The sequence below is a fragment of the Varroa jacobsoni genome, unplaced genomic scaffold (genome assembly GCF_002532875.2).
Source record: "Varroa jacobsoni isolate VJ856 unplaced genomic scaffold, vjacob_1.0 contig01872, whole genome shotgun sequence".
NCBI classification, from domain to species: Eukaryota; Metazoa; Arthropoda; class Arachnida; order Mesostigmata; family Varroidae; genus Varroa; species Varroa jacobsoni.
In genome coordinates this window covers 10,688-34,834 of record NW_019214713.1, presented here as the reverse complement: position 1 = coordinate 34,834, position 24,147 = coordinate 10,688, and the positions used below count along the sequence as shown (strand labels likewise).

Sequence of the window (24,147 nt, the reverse complement as noted above, 5' to 3'; positions counted from 1 at the left end):
GGCTGTCCTCCATTACGGCGCGGGTAGTTTCGATTTTGAATTCATAATACCGCTGATGCAACGGTTATGAGCAGGTTAACGGCTCCACCATTATGCACGGGCGACGATCAGTAAGTTTCCCATAAACTTTTTATAAAAGAATCTGGATCCCATCTTTGATTAACTATATTAAAATCCCAAATCAAAGATGTGCCTAATGTTTTTAAAAAAAAATTAGTAATTACATCTACTTACTACATAAGAAGAACATATTATTTAATATTTTTAAAGGCCTGGCTCCTGATTACATATTTTTTTGGGAAACTGTTTGTTGACCAGACTTGTAGTAATTTATCTGAACTGGAGCGTTTATAAAGAGGACACAACTTTACTAACAACAGATAAGGTTTCCATTGTATAAATTTCAATGTTTTTAAAGCCTTTCATAGAGTGCACCATTCCAAACTCTAAAGGAAAAAAGCAGGATACGTTGTATACTTCGTGAGCTGCCCAGCTGTCATGATAATAATATTTCTCGATTATCCCTATAATTGTTTTATATTAATAATGCAACATACATTCGATAAAACTAAATAAATAGTTGGGTCTATAGATATAATAATAATAGTATACCATATTATATCTGTGATAATCCGTTGTTTTTTTTTTATAGTTTATTCAATAATTTAGCAGATCATAACGCTACATGAATCCTTGAAATATTTTAGGCACAATGTAAAATGTAGCTTTAAGTTTATTATTGTTATTATTATTTATTATTATAAAAGATTTCATTTTATCTTTCTAAAATTAACTAATAATAATTAATAGCTAAAGAAGACCTTTCCTGACATTATTAATTACCCCAACAAAATTATCTACTCTGTATGCAAATATCATATATTTATACTATGAGTACTTAGTCGCCAAATGACTCACATAGGTGTTTATTAGCCTCTGAATATATATACATGGTGTTAATCAACGTAATAATTATGCGAAAAAACTGAAACGATGTTTCTGGCTCAGGAGGTTAAGACCTGTAAATATAAGGCCATTAGAGAAGGCAGAATGATACGTATTAAAGGCACGGTTAACAATGCGCATCTATAGCGCACATCGCTGCGTTGTTTTAACATCTAAAAAGCACTCTTAAAAAGGGATCTCTTTTACATCTGATCTGTTGCAGATAATAAAAAAACGCGACGACGACGAGGTCACGTTGACCCGTCCTCTGAATAAACGCGTAAGCTTTAGCGTCAGCAATCAGACACGGGTGTTCTCGGTCGATTCCGATGAATCGAAACAGACCACATTTGGGGGGGACTGTTCCTCAGTTTCTCTTGGAGAAATGTCGACCCTGCATGATCAACAAGTACGCCACGTGAAGTTTTCTGATATAGTTATTTTGCAGATGATCAAGATACGGAATAAATGTTTGCTATAATAAGAAACGTGATAGGTAACGGTGGGAACAAATGGCCGAATAGGGTTAGAAAGTGTTGAAATAATGTTTGATTCATTCCGTGTGAATTACTGAACTATAGAGAGACCATATCTACATCACAATTGAAAATGTTGAAAGCCACTATTTTGTTTTGACATTGACAATGATATACACGAAAAATACTACCTAATTTAATTACTGCATTATTTGGATTATATATCGCAGTCTTCGCTGCACGGCACTTGCCTTATGGATCAAGAATCATTTCAGCAAAGAAACCTCTCTAAAAGACTCCATAGCAGCAATTCCACTCTAGACGGACTTCCCGACACCTCTGCACTCATGGAAATGTCACTGTCATCCACTCCTTCTCAAGGTATGCCAGAATGTGGTTTATTTCAAAATTTTATTTGAATCATTTCAGCAGATGGCAGTTTGTAGACGAGACTTTGCACTGCAATACACGGCCATAATTTCTAGAAGTTGTTTAAACGCGAGCTAGACCTTATCCGATATTCGAGAAAACTTAGCAATCGCCAGATTTAACAGGGCCGAGTTGAACCTAACAGGTATAGTTTAAGTTAAGCTGTTTTTATGAAAATAATGCCGTTCAAGTGAAGTCATCTTTCGTGATGAATTATTCTGAATATTCCGAATTAAGCAATTTTATTGTTTCATTTACGATTGTATCATTGATCAGATAGAAATGATGAAGATGCTGGTTGGTTGGATGATGAAGAGATCAGCGACACGGAACATAGCAAAGGCCCGCTCGATGGTAAATATACGGAAGTTGCAGCTAAAGATGACGATGAAGAAAGTGTGATTATGACAAACGTCAGTGACCAGAAGACCTCGGGTCAATCCAATGCTGCTCTTAAATCTGAAGCGGTCTGTCCGTCGTTAACACCACCAGAAGGTAACCTGTTCCCATAAGTAGAGCTTTTTCTTAAATTGATTTGAGGGGATACAGTTCATGTTACGGATAGAACCGTGAAACTACTAGCTAATGGTGCTAAGTTGAACATGATGTTTTTTTTTCTTCTATACTGTAGAACCAACGCGTCGGAAATCTTCAGAACAGGAAGACAAAACTCACCCTGTAGAGCTTTGCGACGAAAAAACTGGTCCCGTGAGAGAGGAGTTGCGCAAGGTCGCTGAAGGACTTCTTCCAGCGGAAACCAGGCCCGACATTTACGGCATTAAGGCTGCTCTGCAAGGTGATAATTCTTTGGAAGTCTAGTCAAACTATCTGTGCAAATCATGCACTTTATATTCGAACGGGTTCCATAAGTAAGACCCTGGTACCTATAGGGGTTTGGATCAAAGGTCGGGATGCTCATGAATATGATTTCTTACGAGCCGTCTGTAAAATCTGAGAACCGTCTCGTTTCATGTCGAATAACATAGAGTCCAGAAAAAAAATGAATTAAGTCGTTAAAGTGTTTCTCTTTTCAGGTCGCGCTGAACGTAAACGGAACAACGTAAACATCAACCCTGTCCACGAGTACACCTTCGCAAATAATACTATTACGGGTATTCGGTTTTCAAATATAATGCCTGATGAAACTATGGCCGAAGAGCTTTCTCGGCGCTCGCCTTCGTCTGAGGAGAACAGCAAGTTATATTCTATCAATAGAAATCGAGCAGATGAGTCTCGGAGCGAATCAGTATATCAGTCGTTGCCTCCGCCAAATCTTTCTTCGTGTATTGATGTAGGTGAAAGCATCTGTGTATACTGTAAAATCAAACTGTGACAAAACGCTGTCAAGATACTCATAACGCGGCCGACAGTTACTCATTTATATGAAAATTAAAATTGTATATTAGTAAATTGGTCTATTATTTATATATTTGTTCAGTACCCAAATTTTCACTTAGTTCACGTTTAACTTATATATCATTATGTAACTGTGATTGAAATAATTTTCAAAAAATTGTTGATAACCAAACAATGTAAACGTAAAAAGCTATTATGACCAAACGGCTAAATATACTAAATTAGGTTCTGGTTTTTCTGTTAGCCGTCAGAGACGTTTATTGAAAAAAATCCTTCAGCTAACGAAGCAAGCACCGCGGATCACAGTGAGTCAGCAGACAGCCTCGAGAATTCTACCTGCTACGATGATCTCAGCAAATTAAATAAAAGCTCGCACAGGAATCGGAGCAATACAGCATACAATGCCGGCACTTCATTGATGCAAGAAAGTGTTGTAACGGCATCAATGTCAATTAGGAATGAATTTATATCTTTCAACTGTACAGATATTGAGACAATGAATTGCACGGATGTGACCGAAGACAACGAACATTATGAAGAAGATGAACATGAGACCGCAACCGACGACATCGAATATCATCATCAAGATGATGCGACTAGACTAAATGAATCTCAGGGGTCCTTCGCGGCATCGACGTCGGCAATAATCTCCGGTTGTGAAGAGCTTGATGAAGCACAAGGTCCAAGTCGTATGGAAAATGCTAGCATATTACCAATCTACGAAGCGACTTCTGCCACAGTTAGCGACGAAGAGGTGAGAGCGAATGATTGTCAAAATGTGGATGAAACGTCAGCTCTTATTGGAACCGAAAAGCGCGATGAAACAGCTGGTAAACGTCGGACGTTTATATTGCGAACTGCTGAAAAATGTAAAGAAGATCCGGAGATTTCTGGCAGCGACAAAGATACCAACGATAGCAGAGGCAGTAAAGACAACAGCGACGACCTCCAGGACCGTACATGTAATGACACCTTGAGCCAACCAGGATTTGATCGCCAACTGGACGTAAGTGGCGTTCAACCTCTTGATGAAATCGAGGCACCGCTGATAGAATGTGATCCGAGCAATGAGTGGAATCATACGGAAACGACTTTTACGAAAGGACGGCTATCGTATAGGGAATGCGATGAAGCTGGCAAGAGAGACCGACTATTGAAAATTGGAGATCGATCAGCGTTGAACCAGACTAAGGTTGGCGTGGGAATCGCTAATGAAACCTACAGTATAGCCAGGTCTCCTGAGGTAAATCTAGATAGTCTGATTGACATATTATGATTTTGTGATTATGATGATGTTCATCAGAGAAGATATGATAGGTTTGATGATCAACTTTGTCTATTAAGTAACTCCTAGCTTCAAATTCAGTTGCGCGTAGACTTAGACAAATAATGAACTGTACGAAAGTATATTACTTTGAAGAAATCTTGTGGTTAGCTTAAGGGGAGGATGCAGGGTTCGCTCTATTAGTTGACTTTGTAATATAATGGGTTTATATTTCTGGACTTAAAGAAGCCGGCTTCTCGTGACGACGAGGTGAGTCTTCTGCACGATGAACCCGAAATCCCGGGATTCCATGACTGCACTGATATCATTTTCGGCAGCCATTTCGGTGAAACTTCGGGTCGCACTTTATCGGACCGGAGCGGAGTGTCCCCGTTTGGCACGCCGCTGTCACAGCGAACAAACTTAAACAATTCCATTAAACCAACTTCACTTGCAACAAAACAAAATTTCACGGAGGACCAATTGCTTGCAGGTACGTTCATATAACTAGCACAAAGGTAAGTAACACTCAAATTAAACGGGTTGCGATTTCGCACAATGACGAGTAGAACCTCTATCATAGTTCAAGATAACTGGCTAGTTCAGCAAGATTTACCTTGTATTGGTTTTACGAATACTCACCGCAATATTTTGCTTTTGCTTTTCTGAAGAATTTCCCGAGCTTTTTAAAGGTATAACAATGTTGTCTCCAAAAAAGTTACCGCCCGTCACTTCCCCAGTGAAGGTACACGTCAAATATGGCATGGACGCCGCTGCCTTGAAAAGAACGCTTGTGCCTGAGGAAAATACAGGATATCAGGAAAACCTGAGGTATGCGTTGGTTAGAGTTGGTGCTCGACCGATCTAAAGGAACATCGTAAAAGAAACTAAGCGGCCTCATTCAAAGTCAATAGATGGCACCACTAAAAATAATAAACTGTAACTTAAGAGATTGATTGACCAAAACTGTAAATGTACTGATCGTATGTACTGATTTGATTATGGTGCAAGCCTTTCTTGAGATTGTTTCGGATTCAGATAGCGCACATCACCGCTTGTATTGTTTGCGAGTAATGAGGAAAATAGCGTAGTTGTATATCTTATAGACGACAGCTGGACAAAATGCGCTCGGAGCAAGACGGTTTCAAGGCGCTTCTCTCACGCGTAAACGAGTTCCTAGTTCGCGCCAAACCATGGCCCTTAATCAACAAGGCTCAACTAGAGGAAGTCGCTCCGCATCAGGATATTTATGTTGAGTGTAACTTCGAAACAAGATCCGCTTCTGTTAGGTAAGCTTTTCGAAATACGTAGATGCTAAATGTGTTCTTGGTCTACATTGATCAAATGGGCTTGTTGGGCTCGATAACGATATTAACGCCAGGTGTTTTTAGGGCTCTATGAGAAAATGCCGTGAGCATACAATACAAAGCATACACACACACCTTTTTGACTTTTTTCGCTTTATCACAGTTACTCAAAACATGACCTTGCTCTAGTCAGAATCGATTGCCGCGAACTCCCGAGAGGTGATGTACAAGGCGAAATTGTCGATTGCACAGAGACAGATCCGCACCGCAGCAGTGGGGGTCTTTTTGCGTTGGCCCCTCTCGTGGTTACATGGACGCGGAGGGCGCTAGTTCGAAATTGTGAGGGCACGGTATGGCATGCGAGTTCGTGGTCGGATGCTGAATTGAAGATACGTTCAGCCATCGAAGTACTGGAGGCGAATTGGGCATCCTTCAAAGGCGTCGAATTTTGGTTAAAGACGGACACTGCGCTCATCGCCGGAAAAAAGAGGGTGTCATTTGGAGGGTAAGTGTTAGCCTTAAGGCCGCTTACATTCAGTTAATATATTCAATTGATGAAAATAAAACTTGGCTCATTGATTCAGCTAGCTGGAAATATTAGAATCCTGGTATAGTTCTTTCAATAATCGCTCCATTTAAGAATAATAGTAATGTTGTAATTAAAAGAAATTGTACTGTCGAAGGAAAGTAATAATTAACTAAGCTAGCAAAACTAATATGGCGTCCGACACATTAAATGATTACCACTGTTCCTCTTTATGTACGTAATGGGTTAAGAGAATGAAAAGAATTGTGGAAAGTTCCTAGACATGAACGATTAAGCTTTTGCTTAATTAATTAAATTTAAACGAAACTTTGAGCTGATGAAACGGCCATTATGATTTGACTCCCTCTAGATGACGTAGATTCTTAAAGGATTATCATATTCAAGACTATAGATACATTTATATAAATCAATGTTTATATAATAATATTCGCCTAGAATGTAGCATGGCGTAACTATCGGCGTTTAACCTGCTTTTTTAGCGTTGTCTGGCGTTGTAGACAAGTAAGGGTATTTATAGACGCGGATTTACAAGTGGAGTTCGAGGTAGGACAGCTTGAGGGCGATTGTAACCCAAAGGATTTCGAACTCAAGTAAGGACCCGTCTTATATATGCATCAATGTATAGAGGATTAGAGACTTCTAAATCTATATAAAATACCTAAAATGAATAGAATATTGCCTAGAACATCCACTAACAAACTTTTTGTTTCTCAAGAAGCTCTGAAATGGGGGAGCGATACTTTATGTAATACAGTCTATTTATTCGATTTCGATACTCTAACTTGTGTTAGATAGAAACCCTGTACGGATTTTTTTCCCGGGGAACTTATATTCACCTTAAAAAACTCAACGACAGTAGGTATGTGATGCGGTTGCCACGATGGAAAGCAGAAAAGTTTGAACTGCCGAAGTGTCATTACCTCTGCCATGCTATTAATATTAATTTTGCGTATGAGTCCCGAACAGCGTAAAATTTACCTATGTAAGCGTAAACAATGTTTGTTGATGTGAGGTCTGTTTTTAAAATAGCCTTTTTTGTTTGCTATTTGTGAAGGATGCGTGTGCAGAAGTTGTAACTGTTGAGGTTGGCTGTTTTTTGATGCGAAGCTTTGCCTAAGAAAAAGGACCAATCTTAATGTACAAATTAGAAGCTCGTGAGGAAGCTAGTCTAAACAACTCGTATGTTTCAACATAGCTAAACTTGTTTTTACGCTGCATAAGAAGACAAAAACAACGGCGTTTAGAGTGTCATGATGATGGCCCCGTGTGCTGTCATACATATAAGTCAAACAAAAACACATTCATTGGGGTTGCCCCTAAAGGCCAATCCTAGTTTTCAAAATTTACCGCGATATGTTCAGTAGCGATAGCCACAGTAAAAAATGTCATTATCGGGATAAATCAGAGAGTCAACTCGGTCGTTCCAGCTTTTGTGCCAGGCCACGGTAGGATAAGAGGGCCTCGTCGAGCAAGAAATAGTTTAGAGGACTAATAATGCTGTTTACACAGAAATTTGTTTTCTACGTAGAAACTAATCAATCACTTTCAACTAAATTCTTTCAGTTAGCAAATTAAAAAAGCCTGGCTCTATCAATAATGTGATAAGATTATAAGGGCAAGCCTGAGTACGAGTAAGCCTGGAGAAAGAATTTATTCTGCTATGTGCTCAGCAGTTAACGCAGCCTACTGATTATTCTGATTTCGAAAGGAAAGGTTTATTTATGTAGTGCCATGTGCTAATAGTTGAGGAACATTTTGATTCCAGTCAGTTAAGGTCCCGTCGCTGTTATATCATAAATTCTCACAGTGGAATACAAAGGAAATGGAGAAAAAGTAATACGTGGGTGTGCTCAAGACCTCTCCGAAACCAATGCTTGGTTCTAGAAATTTTGATTCGCCATACGTTAATTGAAAGAATTTAGTTGAAGGTGATTCATTAGTTTCTACATGGAAAATAAGTTTGTTTGTAAATGGAATTATCAGGCCTTTAAACTATTTCCGGCTATATATATATATATGTAAATAATTTGTGCTCGACGAAGTGCTGGTGACCTATCGTGGCCCGGCACAAAAGCTCGAACGGCTGAGTTGATTTTCCGATTTCTCCCGACAATGAATTTTTTTATTGTAGCTTTGACAAATAATTAAGTCATTATTCGAATTTCCTACGTAAACTCAGCTGCAGTGAACAGTATGCTAACAGAATGTATCAACCCTTTGTGGAATTTGTCCATACGCTGTCATCTTCATTTGTTCCAATCAGAGAAATGACGCCGGATGCTAGAGCGAACTTACCACCCATCTTGGCGCTATTAGAAGCTTTCGGCTGAAAATTTGTAACAAAATGAGGACCTTCATGTAAAGAAGTGTTCGCTGCTTCTATAGCGAAGACCTACTTTCAGAAGAGTAGTAAGATCTTAACATTCTTATACTGTTTTTAGTCCCGTATTCCGTAGTCTGTTCAATTTTCTATCTGTTTTAACTTTCATTTACAGAATGGACGAACTCCATGAGGCATGGATGTTAGGTGATGATATATTAAACTTTCGAAAGAGAGTCAACGCAGTCCACACGAGGACATTGGAACTTGCTGCAGAAAGAACAATCGAGAAGTTTAAGAATCAACGTCTTGAGAAGTTCCGCAAGTGACGCCTGTTTGGTGGAGAGATAGCAGTGCTTGATTCGCTGCGGTAAATTGAGTCCACTTACTTGAAAGCTGTACTGAATGCGGTGTAATTTGTATTATACAAACATATATATATATATATATATGTATATATAACTTTAAAATAGCTGCTATTAAATGAAGACAAGTTACCTCGGCTTTGAGGCATCCGAGTACTATGCAAGCATTATGTATAATCGTCTCTGTATTTCTTAACGGTGTAGTAGTTATAAAACATTCCTTATTGCATCGTCTATATTTCAATATAGAATGTACACAACTATACCCAATCTGAGTTCCTGGATAAGTTTCAGTGTTGAAATTTCTTGCAGAAGATTTTTTATTGAAGGTTACGAGAACTTAATAATAGGCAGCTATTATAGAATAGTTGCCTACTAGTAGCATCTATACTTTGCTATTCAAGGACATTCTTATGGTTGTTAATTATGATGCTTAAACTGATCTCGTTATATGCCGGACAGCGAAACCTGAAATTGCAGCTTCTGGTTCTCCAGTAATGCACATTGGCCTTAGTTTGCACTAACATTATTACTGGTCATCAAATTTTGCTAACGTAATAGTGGTCAGTGCTTCTTAGGCCAACCTCTATCTTTGTATAACCTGGTTCTGACATATCCTGTTGATTACCATCACTCTTTTTCGGTAAAATAGGAGCTAAGCCTTTATTTCCGCACTCTGTATTGGCTTGCATTTTCAGTACAACTCCGACTAATTCTACAGATGGATTGCGGTAAGAGCGCGAAGTTTTGGTAGCTCGAACCGCCGTAATGGCGCAAAATTGGTACCTATCTGTGTAAATACGGTAGTTGACAAATATGAAAAAGAGCAGTGCATGATTAACCAACACAAAGGGGGACCCGCGGATAATAACAGAAGCAAGGAAGGTTTTAGCCAAAGGATAGTACCGAAGGCCACAAAAGGAGGAGCCTATAGAGAAGGTATAACACAGAAAGAGAATTGCTTAGTGAACAGTAGTAGAGTGTTTCGTTGAAACCAATGAAAAGTGGCTACGGAGGCCAAGCTCACCCAAAAGCCCTCAATTGTCTCTTATTATTCTTTTTCTTTGGTGATGACAACGACAAGGCGTTCATTCGGCATAACTAAGTTGGCAGATCTCAAACACGACAAACGACGCCCGTCTGAAAGCTAAACGGCTTCTATGAGTGACGCGGCAGTAGCCTCACTTGTTAGGCCGAACGAATCCCATGATGGTGACAATGCTAAAAAGTAAAACTACTATGACCGCTAAAAAATAGGGATGCCTTTTATAGTCTTCGTTTCCATCCTCCTCCTGCTAAAGGTTCCGGAATTCTTGATCGGTTGAAATCGGTGGATGACTATTAAATAGACTAAATGTGTATTCACGTTGCTATGTAAGATTATATTATTGAACGCATTTATAGGTGGGTCTCGCCGTAATCGTCATTATATCTTTTCGGTTATGATATATGGCCAAAGGTGAACATAATTCGATTTTTCTAAAAGTGGTCTGCAATATATGTTGTATAATACATCTACTAAACTCGCAAAAAGCAATTTCCCTACGGCAGCCACATCTTGTGCACAATAGACGGCTTGAAAGGATTTCAACCCTCACAAGTGACCTTTATTTTCTTAGTGCTTTATTCAATTCATTCAAAGCAAGAATATGCGCTTACAGAACTTCATGTAAGTTGCCTTAGAAACAAATCGCTCCTGCGTACATGTGGGTCTTCTTATTTGAAATAAGCAAATATACCTCAATCAAATTTACAGCCCTTTAATGATTCATGCATAATGACGTCGACTAGGACTCACTGAATTAGAGGACCAAAATTTTCTATATTTGTTCTCCCTTTTGCAGTAGCTACTTAGTAAAAGCGCATTTGCAACTTCTACCATACTGCCGCGTCCGCTGTTGTAGAATTATAACATTTGTAAAGGTTTTTATAAACGGACCAACGCTGGCATTCGGGCATCAAGTCAGCGTTGCCGGACACGCAGCCATGGCATAACACACAATTGTTTGTAGTTTTAACGTCGTTGTATCACTATAGCGGTAAGCATCGGTAGTATCCATTTCTAACCCTCTTAACAGCTGCTGGCCTAAAGGTTTATTTAGCACCTATTAAATATAGTTTGAGAATCAAGCAGTCGCTGTACTCGAAACACTGGCACACAGTACAATCAGTACTTATACGCTGTGTTTCACGTCATGTTTTATATAATTCCATGACAACTGTGAAGTATGTAAAAGATACATGTGCCTAAATGCTTCTATATAAATAAGATCATAAATAAAAAACAGTTAAAAAAATCCATAATTAGGCATAAAATCAAGAGCTATACTGACACGTGAGCAAAATAGGCCAGCGCATTTGTTGAAGTTGTTTGAGTGTTCGCAGCAGATTGATCGCCTCTTTACACTATGTTAGACAAGGTGCGTTTACAACACGTTATCGAAGCAGCAGTATCCGTAATTGGTAGTCTGCATTTCACTGCAACTGCATAGAATGCAATTCATAGTCGCAGTTTTTGTGGTGATAGAACTAATACTACAGGAAGTATCATAAAAGGGTTCGGTCTCTCCTCTCTCCCCTCAGTTGAACCCCTCTTCGTTTCACCTTTCATTCGAATCTCTATGACATCTGCCGAATGACAGGTAAGCTCACTCAACTCTGAAAAGCCAAAATACTTAAGCCGTGCCGATCGATTCCGACTCTTACGGTTCTTACATGCGATACAGTGATACGGTCGTCGGGCAGAACCTTTTGTCGTCTTTGTTACGACTGCTACATCTTTTTTCAGGTACTGTGTAGCTGCACTCAGCTGCTGCACCCATCAGTGCTAGTAGGCTCAGATTTTTATTATAGCAATGCGTAGCTATAACGCCCGCTTACTACTGCTACTACGTATCTGAGCATGGTGAGCTGCCTGCGGTGCTTCTAACCTTTAACAGATCGGAAAGTGCCACGCGCGGCCGTTTGGTGGCAGGGTAGGGGACTGGCACCGCGTAGTACGAAGCGTGTATGGGCAGCTAGTCTTTCAGGCTCTTTTCCCGCTTTTTCTCCAGCCGGGGTAAGGCTTCTAAGAAACAGAACAACTTACTACTGATTTCGGGCGTATTTGTTTAGAACTCTGTTAGCTTGTCGGCCGCTGGTAGCTGCATCAGTGGCTGTGGCAGGCGTTATGCGGAGCCTCAACTAGTGACCAGGCAATAATAGCAGCCGTAGACGGAAGAATCGATGATATGTGCAGTGTGTTTTTAAACGTACACGCATCATTTGTGGCAGTATTAACAAGCATTTGAACATTTATTAAGTACAGAAATGTGGCATTAATAAGGATTAACCAGAGCTATGTTTTCGGTGTAGTGACCTGCGACCTGCGGAAAAGAATCAGGTTCTATAACGGATCCTACAATTTGTTTTTGCGCCAATAAACTGATGCGGCCGCATTTGTATAACTAGAAACAAAACTGACATCCTAAATAAATGAAGCGAGTTGCATTTCAATGTTTGGGCACCTTAGGTGGTAAAGTGACGAGTTGAGTATCCTTCGGTGGAAATCTGCGAGCCTCTCACCTTCCACTACCGTTCGGCTTTCCCCACTGCACTGGCTGGTATATTTCGACTAAATAAATAATCATAAATAGTCAGTGATGTACTTTTTGATAGACGCAACGACTGCGTTCGGCCATGACGCCATAAACAAGAAACGAATTATGAGGTTGCAATGCGGATAGTAAAATGTCTCAACAAGAAAAAAAATTCACTATAGCAGGATTTGCTAGGAATCGTTTTTGTTTTGTAATGAACATCTTTTACAGTTCTTACCCAGCCGACATTCAATAATACCTGGCAAATTATAGGCCGTGCACGGCTTTGATGTCGTTTTGCTTAAACACGTGTTCGATCTATCAAATCAATCAGTTATAATATGTGAATGAACCCGTTATAATTAATTACATGACCCTCAAGTTTAACTACGGCTCTCCTACGCTACACAAATCCACAATTTTCGCAAAAATGCCCAAAAGACACGCCAAAAAATTGATGATTTTTCTTTCATAGCCAGTTGAGATTTATTTCGTTTTAGCAGATATCGTAACCCAATTTTAGTTCGTGAGCTATAGGGTAACTCAATTTATTAGTCTAAACGGGACCTGTATTTTGCGTCGTCACGAAATTTCAAACTATCCGTCTGCGGGAAGAGGCCATCGCCCCTTCAGTGAGTTTCTGAATTAGTCTCTGTAAAACTGGCAGCTCAGGGTATGGGCATGAGGTCTATGTGCACCGCCGAATGTGATCGGTCCACCGTAGATACTAGTAGTGTCTTTGAAACCGAGCTTGGAAGGATCACGCTCTCCTAATATTCCCGTAAAGTATAACAGGGCTGTTAGCCCAAGAGTGAATGGGGTTGAAATCGCGACACCCGTGAGCCCGGTGCGTGTGCCTTGCCAGATCTGTTGGACAACACTGCTTGGACCTTCTGGACCAGAGCCCCAGAGCCCACGAGCCCACTGACCAGAAACATATCTGCCATAGTTTTCATAGCGATCGGGAGCGCCGTAAACTGGAGATCCATAAGTCCCTGAGTAAACGCCTCCACAACAATTCATTCTAACTCCTTTTGTTTGGAATCTCCTTTGTTTTTTGTTTCGCTGCTTTTTGCTCGGTTACGCGACTCACTGTTTAGTCACAATACTAATGGACTAAGTTTTCCAGTTTGTCCCGATCGATACCGCAGTAATACGTATTGAACTCGCTGGCGGGTGAGCTCACGGCACTCGTTTGTAACTAAACACACGAACACTTGATTTCCGCCCCTGACGGTATTCTCTATCCTCTTTGTACGTCGTTGTTTAATTGAATTTACTCTGCGCATTCATTGAACTGGTGTCTGTATGTATAGAAATTTTACAAAAATATTTGCTTTCGTAAAGCTTCGTTGTATAAGTACGTACATTCAGTTTATAGTGCTCATTCAATGAATATGTATACCTTAGAGAGCTTAAAACGGTGGAAATTTTCTCTAATTGATACTCCAATGCGACCGAAAAAAATTGCCTGTAAGTGCCGTAACGCAAAACCCATCGTATAAGGTGGTTAGAAAAAATGGGTCAGATGGTGATTAGTAAGCACAGCTTACAGGTCGGGTCTGGTGGTGACCCAAAGGTGTTGGTCAGCGAAACGTTGAATTACTTCATTGTATACAACCTAGGTAGCCTTCCAGTGTCCTAAACAGGCGTCTAACGTTGAAGCTAGCGCCGATCGACACAAACACTTCAGTCAGGGTATTCAATTCTTGCCGACAGACAAAGATCCGCTCCTCATAGACTTAATCCTCAACCATGTAAAAATCGTTTATTAAAGTTAAAAGCCTAACATATTTGTGTGTGTTGAATAAAAGCCACAATTTTATTTGGTGGATAGAGTATACTGAAGATATGCTCAAGCATGAACTATGACCGTAAAATCATACCATGCAAAGCCCTTGGCCAGAATATTGTTGACGCTGTTGACTTGACAGCGATATATCATCGTTGTATTAATACCAATAAAGCCCTGACCTTACGAGCTGTTGACGAAGCCTCTGTGAAAGCGTTGCTTAGACTGAGTCTGCTATTGCTTCGTAAACATTGTCCGTCTACGGTATTCGTAGAAGTAGCCTTATTGTCTTTAACGAGAAGTGGTACGTCTATTGTTGATGATGCAATGTTGTGGTCACTCAGATGTCGGCGGCGGTCACTACAGTTGTCAACTGAACATAGATAATCGCCAAATAAGGACTTCCGACATTTATTTAACAATACCGAAACAGATTTGATAGCCACGTGATACCTAGAATACATTCGTACTTAAAGGAAGCTATTACTGTAACTTGTGTAACTAGATTAGACCGTCAAAGTTCTCTAGGTTAGCTACCATGGAACCGTCGAATGAAAACTAGAGTACGTTAGTTAGGGGACGGTTTCGAAGTAGTTAGACAAATAGAGGAACCCTGTATGTTGTATGTATTAATAACACATAGAATTACGGGCATACGTAATTTGGAACAATAAAAAAGGTTCTAGAGTATGAACTAGTTGATGTTGATTTTCCATTTCCTGCTTGCTGATTTTTCAACTCACCTTGCCAAATATTGTTTCATTAATGAATCAGAAATGGAGATCTACCTTTGAAAGCTAGCTTTCAGGCTTTTCAGTTAGCTTTACGAAATCCTCCTAGCATGAACACACTATCTTTCGAATACAAATTTATCACATCGGTTACTCATGTGTGCATGTAGAGTCCCATCGTGCTTTCTGCCATCTCAGAAACCCTATTGACCAGACGATCAAATACATACGGGTTATATCATAACAAGTTGGTAACGACTGAAATATTTTCGCTTCCGCGCGCACAGTCTATTATAACTTCCATTCGTGCAGAGAACACCTCGACATTCGAGCATACGTGCAAATAGTCATGACGGGAGGGCGCCCCTTGTCCACCATCCTCCGTCGGTATTAAGCTGTGAGTAGCAACTCGTTGGACAAGCTAGAACATGTATTAGGCATGTAAAAATTATACAATACACCCGCGACATTAGATGACAAAATGTTCTCTTTTACCAGGATGTTTTGATTGGATGCCCTCTATTTGATACGATAGTGCTTAGGCTTTGCTCTATAACCGTATGTTTCTATTCGATATGGCGGAAAAGCCTTCTCGTTTCTTTGTTCCCTGTGAAGATCGTAACCGTGCTGGTAAGTTTTGTACGCTAGTAGCAAGAGCGGATGTTCAACGCGGAAGCCCTGTCTGTTATGTTGTTCACGTCTGTCAAAACATATCCTTCGTTGATGTAGCAGCGCGTGGTTTTTACTCATCGCTTAAATCACTTGCGAACCGCGTCGAACAAACTCGAAAAATTACGGATATCCAAAGAAGAGACTTGCCGAAGGAAGAACGGTGGGCCAATGAATGGTTGGGAGGAAGGGTGTCTATGGAATCGTCACAGCCAGGCCAAAAAAGGACTCTCAGATGTGTGCGCGTTGGCCGCCAACGTTAACCGTATGGCTGAACATAGTTGATCCACCAGTTGATACGGCTGGTCGGCTAGCGACTGTTGACTAGCTTCAACAATTAGGGCCTTCTGATCAGCCGCATGATTAAGTAATACGGTGGTCTTCGTTGTAGTTGGCATCGTATTCGCAGTGGCAATGTAGAGCAACAAGAAATGAGAATAATAATAATAATGGCTGTAGCATTGTAACGCAAGACCCGCGGTGGCCGTTGTGCAACGATCGACGTGTTGTGCATTTTGGTGGTTAGCAAGACGAGCAATTGTTCTTCCATGTACCTGCTCTCAGCGGAAGAACGGATAGCTAAGACTACGATACTAGTGGATGGTCCGCGTTATAGGTAGTATAGCTTCGGTACTTGTTGATTGCAATCAGTAAATGAGCTGTTGGAATTATAAGGTAGTGGTTCTAGAAGTTGATGTGAGATACACTTATGAATCGTGCAAGATAAACGAATACACGATCTACGTTAAGTATTTGACCCCAGTGGCACGTATTTTTTTTTGCTAGCGCATACATCAACTAAGTAATTGTAAAACTATCTATCCGATGCAAACACGAAGAATTGATGCCATTCCGCCTTTCGGTTTATGATCGTGTAATTGTGCAGATGCGCTCGGATGGTATTATTTGTACTTCGCCTTGAGAGTAAGTCGGATCTCATTCTCAGGAATTTAGGAACTACATTGATCTCAGATGGTTACTAGAAAATAAGTATTACAGCATAGTTTAGTTTTTGGGATTTTAGCAAATGACCACATTGCCCAACCGAGATCTTCACATTAACCCATAAATTTAAGTCAGTTTATGAGGTCCCTTCAATGCTTTCGTTTTCTGCAACCTTCAGTACTAGGTCATCAGTTTTTAGGAAAAGTTCATGAAGCCTCGTGTAAATTTCCTGAGGTTTATAACTTTGTTCACACAGCGCCGCAAATCTTTGCGGTTTTTTTTTTACATGTTCTCTTTAACCAGAATGAATTGATAGAATGTCATGTGTCTGATGGGACAATGATCATGTTTTATATCATAGCCGTACGTTCGTTGTCGTAAATGATACAAAGCTACTAGATTTTGAAATCTCCAATGTGAAACTAATACAAAAAAGGACTAATATAGCTACTTTGAATCTCGACATTTCCACGAATGCAGGAACAAGAATCTTTTGGCCTACATCTGTCTGTGAAAAGTATCGAAGGTGTAAAATGCATTCAGCATTAGCAAAAAACGACTAGTTGGTCTGCCTTTTTTTGTCTGCGTTTTTTGTTGCATTTTGTTCCCATCATTGTCCTCATCATTTTTTCATGCTGTAAAACTAAATTTATACTATGTTTATCAATTTGCGACAAATTTGGAAATGGTTGTTTAGAATCTAGCTTCTTGTCCTAAACTATATTTCGGGTCCTTAGCAATTGCATCCACTCATATTTTTGCCTGTCGTTGGAAAGGAATGTTTTTTTTTTTCTAAAAATTTGTAAAAATTATATAAGCATATTGAAATCGTGCGCTAAAAAAGACAGCTCATGCTCGAGTACCTACCTACAAAAGTGCTGGCTACGTTCACTTCGTTTGTTGTACTCATTACCTAACGGGCTACTTTGCTTCTGTAATTATATTGTAGGCCATAGTAACCTACCACGGAGGATACCGTTAAGACATTGTTAAGATTTGCGAAAGATTACCTCGAAACGCCTACTACGAAACCACACCAACTGGTTCTCCGCCATGCTACAAACTATATTGAACCTAAGGCCCTTCTATCTATTGTATTGGAGTCAACGTTAACATTTGGAATTTTTTTTTTAATAGATCAGTACATATAAAAGCCTGCCGAAACCCCAAAAATATAGAATTTGATACGTTCCTAAAAACATATTTTCACAAAAATCTTGTGATTTTTCCTCTTTGTTGATATTTTTCAAGCTCTCTGGGATTTTCTTTATCCATTATTATGTTAAAACGCTTATTCATTATTAAACATTGATTATAATGAGCTTATTCGAATCGTATAAAGGTCGACAAAACTTGAAAGGAGTGAAATGTTTCAAACAGAAAGTAAGTTTGTAATAAATGAGGCTTTTACAAATTTCGATATGGATTGTTATTTCTTTTTGGTTGAACATAGAAAAGAGTTGTCGCATGTAGCCCAAATAAGAATTTTGTAGTAAATGCAGTTTGAGATAACGTTGGATTAACATCTCCTAACAATTCCGAGTGCATGTTTAGCATAAGTTTTGGAAAAAAAGAGATTCGAAATAAATAAAATGACTTTGAGAGGTTTTTCTATGACAAAAAACGAATAGAAATCTCGAAAAACATAACAGCCAAGCCAGCGATGTCGTATTGAAGTTCGGGTCAGCAATGGTTGCCCTTAGGTAGCTGGTAAGCATCGATAGGTAAAAATAATTTGTTTTAATAAATAAAGGCAAACTTATGAAGCGCAAGCACTTCAACAATTGGAGAGGTGATGACCATGGTAATGTGGCAATTGCGAAATGTTATAATTTGACAAGCTTAATAATTCGTTGTTTTATGTTTTTAAAATTGAACTAGAAAAGATCCGATTAGATTGCAAGAACTGCATGAATCTTCGTGTTATTGAACACGATACAACCAAAAAGAATAAGACGGATTTTGGATCATGTAACACGGACAACATCTTCGTTGAGCAGTTTTTCCCATACCTTACGTAGGTATATGTATCTCTTTTCCTTGTGATTCTGCCTTTTTTTTCCTGTTAGTAACGTCTTTGCATTTGTTGATTCTTGCGGGAATTTTTTTCTATATATACTCTCTGGATAGCTTCAGCTGGACTGGGCCTCACCATCATCAATCATTGATCTTCTCGAGACAACAATAACAACAACCACAGAGAGCTAATCGTTCATCACAAAAATGGCCGTTCGTGTAACCAAAGTCTGCCTTTGCTGCAGCCTAAGGGCCTCCTGTGTGATGATAGCCATTTCGTGCATTGTGCGTTCATCATTCTGTGTTTATCTTAGTCAGACTTAGCTAAGATGTCCCTAGATAGCATAAGCTGTACCCATACGAATATTATTTGAATCACCCGTTTTTAAAGTAGGCCATTACGGTGCCAAATCAATAGTCCTTGGTTGATAAATTAAGAAACGAATAAAATATGCTAGTACTATTTTGGAAAATACGATAAAATGTAGGCTATATAAAATCTGAAATGCGTTGTTAATTTTAATCGTATATACTTCCGTCATCTTCCTGCACACTGTGACTGAATGATTAAGTGCACTAGAACCTAATACTTACTTGCGAATATATTAATGTATTTTTTTGACTTTATTTTACAGACGCTGTACCTCTGGCAAATTGTCCAGTATGGTGATATTATGGAAATCAGTAACGTCAAAGGAACGTACTCGAAAACAGGCAGTTCGTATAAACACATTTGACAACGTACAAGCGTGCGAAGCAATATGTCTATTAATTTCAAAAAAAAAAAAAAAGGCCAGAAATACACATGTTTCAGCTGCTGTCGTCGCACTTTGTTTCGATTACTTTTCTTTCCAATATCGACTCGTGAAGCAATCGGAAATATCACTTGAAGACATTTTCTTTGTTTCGCATAGTTGTTGTAATCTAGCTCTGTGGTCAATGAAGTTTAACCCTAGTTCAAACGTGAAAAAACGTAAATGGGGAAAAAAGTGAACTTTGATCTTCCTTGAGTTCCAACAACTTGAAAGAGCATATGTGCCGTGCGCAGCAGGGACTTTTTATCCGGAAAAAGTGGTCGAATACGGTTTGCTGAGTCTAAAGTAGGTTTTTCGAACCCAGGAAGGGTTCGGTCGACCTGTCTAGAACTGTTCTGAAGCTCTTTCGAAAAAGGCTGCTTGATAGACAAAACGATAACTGATAGGGTTTGTACACCCCGTTCAATGTAGCTGCCTAACGACACCCGTAATAGGTGCTGGCCATCTTTTCGGTTAATTCACAGTTTACCGGTAGCGATTCTATTTAAAAATATCAACCAGGGTGGGGAACGTTTGTCCAGTCCAGGATTCCAGTCCTGGACCAGTCAACCTGTTTGGAGCGGTATTAGGCATTAAAACCCTGCTGTGTATGACACGTTTTGCTTGACGTTCGCCAAAGGCTATAGAGATAAAATGTGTTCTTATAATTATAGCTATATTTGGAAGCTAGAGCTGTAATTCCGTGTGCTCGTTTTTTTGGAAAGAATTAAAGACATACAACTCAGCAAAGTTTCAGTTCAGGCTAAAGGGAACACTGCATTATTTATCTATGTTGGTAGATTGAAAGAAGTCAATTGTAAACACTTTCTACACAACAGTAACGTATATCGCTTGCAACGATCAGGTGACGTAGTCCTATCCGGCCCTGCAGTGTATGACATGGTGATTGGTGAATTAGAATTTAATCACTGATGCTCATCTCATGCTTCAGCGGATATAAGTTAACTGGGAACTTTATATCACAAGCTAAAAACGTGTGTTTTTCATTGAAATGTTCAATTTGACAGTCTCGTATACGGGCGCCGTTTTCGGTATGATAGTTGATTGTGCCTTCATTATCGTCAACGTCATCTTCCTCATCGGCATTATTCTGGTAAAGAAAAGTTTCTGCTTTAAGACGTCCTATCTGCATTGTATTTAGGTTTTCATGCTTGTATTGCAGCGTATTGCAAACTTTGCTACAAATGCCTAAATATATTTGTAGTAAAAAGATTACTAATGTTGCACGTGTGTCCGTTTAACGCGTAGAATAACTGTTGTAGAGATACGTTACGTCATCAGCCCAAAAATTAAACAGGCCAAGTGCGAACGTTACGTTGTTTTCAGTACCGGCGTCAGTTATTTATTCCCTGGATTGGTGTAGCCGTCGTAATGGTAATCAAAGAAATTATTTATGTCATGTTCTACCTATACGCTTGGATCGACGGCTCGAAATACGGAGTGAGTATCAGTGACCGATAGATATGTTTGCTAGCTCGGGCTTAGTACGTGAACCGTGTGATAAGCAAAGTATAGCTCAGTAAACTGTGGGCCTCTATTTGGCTGTTTTCAACATAGAATTTCCGAATTTCTAAAGAGGTTCACAGCTTTCTTTTTCCTTTTTTTAAATTCTGATTTACCTTCGAAGAAGTCTTTTCAGTTACAAAGTATGACAAAATATTAGAGTATGCTGTAGCGAATACCAGCTCATATTTAGGCAATTAGACTCGATTAGAACTATCATCTATTAAATTCAAGAGCATTTAAAAGCAAACAGAAATAGAAAAAAAAAAACAAACAGGACAAAACGTCATTAACATGATAGGTAAACATAAACAGGACCATAGTTATTCTAAGAAGGACTATAATGATTCTATTTACTGCCCTGGTCTTGTAGTAGGTCTAGCTCGAACCATAAATTACGGTAAATTCAAAAATGCTGTTCAATATGAAATATTTTTAGAGTTGGAGTTTATAAGTGCCCTTAGGAAAAGAGCTTAATAGAGTTATGGTCCCAAATTGCCGTATTAACAAGACAAGTGATACGACGACGCTCCTTTTCTTTTTAATTTCAGCATCTGGGAAGTGGCATCCTCCTTTCAGCGGGCAACGTAATCGTTCTGGTGAGTACTTTATCTCTCTTCTCAAAAAGGTCCTGCTGAAGTATGCATTTATGGAACAAAGGAATTAATGATGATCATTTAGTTTAAGGCTACTTATCTAGGGGATGATGACGCTATATTAGATGAAAAAAAAACATTTTACAGTGTACTTTAGAAGAAGCGTTGGCATGTCGAAATAATTTCAGATAACGCTGTTGTTCAAGAGGTTTTAGATACTGTAACTTTGCAATGACCGATAGCGATACCCGGTAATCTTGACTACTACAACAACCAATGCACACAACACGAAAGCCCCAGAGTAATAATGGACGATAATAAGAACGGTCAGGAATTAAATGGGACCTTAAATATAGCATAGTAAAATAGTGACGAAACCACAAAGGCAAATGCCTCTCTTCCAAAATGGAATCTTTTATCTGAAGTAGATACAACCAATACACTTGTTCCGATAAAGATGGCCTGCCGCTTAATGGATTCTTTTATTGTAATTTGTTATAAAATTTTGTCGAAAAATATAAAGCAGATATTCAGACGGTTGGAATACTGAGCTCACAGTTTGTCTGAGCCGTCTTGCAGTGTACCTGCATTTTATTTTGTATAGCTTGTCCTATACAGCTACCAAAATGGGCAAGTTATATATATATATATATATATAATTTTCAAATCGCCGAGGACTTGACCCTACCCCGTACGGCTTTGTCATCACATTGATATTTTTAGAAATATACGCACAGGTATTATCTCTCGAATCATTTAGCATTTAAAGAACTTCAAACACGGTCAGGCACAGTCAAACACGTTCATGTCTTACGCATCATTGCGGTTGCGTTTTCGATATGGGCGACCTGAAAGCGAAATATTTCACAACAAGAGTTTTAATCAATGCATTTTCTTTACAAATTCAAAGATTCTATTTGATTATGCAATAGCAAACCTTAGCTGATCTGTGATATTTGCCCTTTATAGGCCTGGATGTTTTTTTCGTATGAATTGTTTTTTAAAAACAAAAAAAAACAGATTTTAAAAAAGTTATAGCGTCAATTTGGCCATAATATTTACTTGATATAACCTTCGTTCACCAAGTTTACAATTCCTATTCGAAACCTAGACCACTCATCAGTTATATTTATTTGAAAATATTCCTCTCTGATCCGCGAATAACTTTTTAATTGTACCCGTGCATCAAGCGATATTGGCAAGTGTCGCTCCGGCGCGAGCAGTGAAAAAAATAATCCATTAACACTGAATTTGGGATTGACGGGAGGTCAAAACCCCTCGAGGTACGAAGCTTTCAAACATTCGGAAAGTCGTAAAGTCACAAAAGAGCTTAAATGGCGAATTGTTGAAAAATCCGTGAGCATCAGAAACGATACTGTGTGGCATCGTGATTGAGCGATTTCAATTTAGTATTTTTAGTATCTTCCACTTTATCTCGTAGAAAGAAAGATTTTGTCTAGCTCCTAAAATAGCAAATTAACGGATGCTCGCTATGGCAAAGAAGCCTACGAAATTAGCCCCAGTTAAATTAGTTCAGGCGGAGCATCTGTATCATTATCGTTGTGGGATAAAATGCTGTGTAAATACAATTTTCTACTTTTCATACGATGCCATTTCATAATCAGCTTATTGTCGTTGAGTTGCCCTTCCGATTATTTTACTATAGAGAGTTTTTATTGTGATACACGTGTGTTTCAATACTGGAATAACGCAAAGATGGAGTGGTTAACGGGGAACTAGCCGTGTGTGACATTACTGGCACAGTTCTTTCACCAGGTCGAAAAACCTCGTTTCGTTCATATCGTCTTTAATTGTGTTGGTTTCAGATCATTTATATCGTTATTGTGCGAAGCTATTACGAGGTTCTCAAAGAAGAAGATCGGATCGGTGGAGTTATCGTATAATCTCATCCCAGTGCTGCCATCTGGTGCCGTCTTTACAAGTTAAACATACTAATGTATGTTAATGTGTAATGTAAAGAAACCAGCCAACTCGTAATATAATTTACACTAATTATAGATACTGATTAATAATATAATAATTATAATTTCACCGCGGCGTGCCGTGACGCATCGTGGAAGGCCTGTGTCGTGTCAGCAACCGCCGGTGATTGGCATAAGAACAAGTTTTATTGACGATCTTTGGTTCAGCAAATTGATATACGTGGCCGTATGCAGAATATGATCATGTCCGCATGACTCCCCATCCCATACTTTCATCATTTTCCTTAATACCGATCTACTCAGTACTCTAAATTCTACAAGTTTTTGTGGTTAAACAACTTGTGCAAAACTAGTGTTAACGGTGAGGCTATCCTGTAGCAACGCTCAAGACCTTTTGCTTTAGTACTTACTGCTCTGTTCACCCGTTCAGCCTAACGGCTAACACGTTCGCTCATTTAATGTATATGTTATCATCGTAATCAAATTTTATAAAACATAAAATGCCCGCTAATGATTAAACCTCAATAAATATAACGAATTCAGAGCAAAA

The 24,147-nt window shown here is 39.1% G+C and overlaps 2 protein-coding genes across 9 annotated transcripts; both read left to right on the top strand.

Annotated features, from left to right (window-relative positions):
• Positions 1–29: 29 nt before the first annotated feature.
• Positions 30–18,144, top strand: LOC111272255 (uncharacterized). Of its 5 annotated transcripts, XR_015315659.1 has the most exons (15): positions 30–110; positions 1,169–1,354; positions 1,652–1,802; positions 2,127–2,345; positions 2,482–2,646; positions 2,885–3,141; positions 3,451–4,449; positions 4,717–4,963; positions 5,142–5,301; positions 5,577–5,759; positions 5,941–6,282; positions 6,804–6,914; positions 8,820–9,014; positions 9,708–9,948; positions 17,674–18,144. XR_015315659.1 is itself a non-coding variant. In XM_022853582.1 (13 exons), exons 1-13 carry the CDS (start codon positions 93–95, stop codon positions 8,971–8,973), a joined length of 3,189 nt encoding a protein of 1,062 aa, XP_022709317.1. In that variant the 5' UTR covers positions 30–92; the 3' UTR covers positions 8,974–9,186. The 5 variants fall into 5 exon arrangements, 4 of the variants coding, with proteins under 4 accessions (XP_022709317.1, XP_022709318.1, XP_022709316.1 ...); XM_022853582.1 differs by lacking the exons at positions 9,708–9,948; positions 17,674–18,144 and having other exon boundaries at positions 4,720–4,963; positions 8,820–9,186; XM_022853583.1 differs by lacking the exons at positions 9,708–9,948; positions 17,674–18,144 and having other exon boundaries at positions 5,971–6,282; positions 8,820–9,186.
• On the top strand, positions 12,106–24,147 carry LOC111272256 (uncharacterized). 4 transcript variants are annotated; one of them, XM_022853587.2, is made up of 7 exons: positions 12,106–12,611; positions 18,855–19,025; positions 19,376–19,457; positions 20,563–20,648; positions 20,882–20,995; positions 21,610–21,657; positions 23,481–24,147. In XM_022853587.2, exons 2-7 carry the CDS (start codon positions 18,948–18,950, stop codon positions 23,556–23,558), a joined length of 486 nt encoding a protein of 161 aa, XP_022709322.1. In that variant the 5' UTR covers positions 12,106–12,611; positions 18,855–18,947; the 3' UTR covers positions 23,559–24,147. The 4 variants fall into 4 exon arrangements, with proteins under 4 accessions (XP_022709322.1, XP_022709321.1, XP_022709320.1 ...); XM_022853586.2 differs by lacking the exon at positions 12,106–12,611 and adding an exon at positions 13,005–15,507; XM_022853585.2 differs by lacking the exon at positions 12,106–12,611 and adding an exon at positions 15,526–16,395.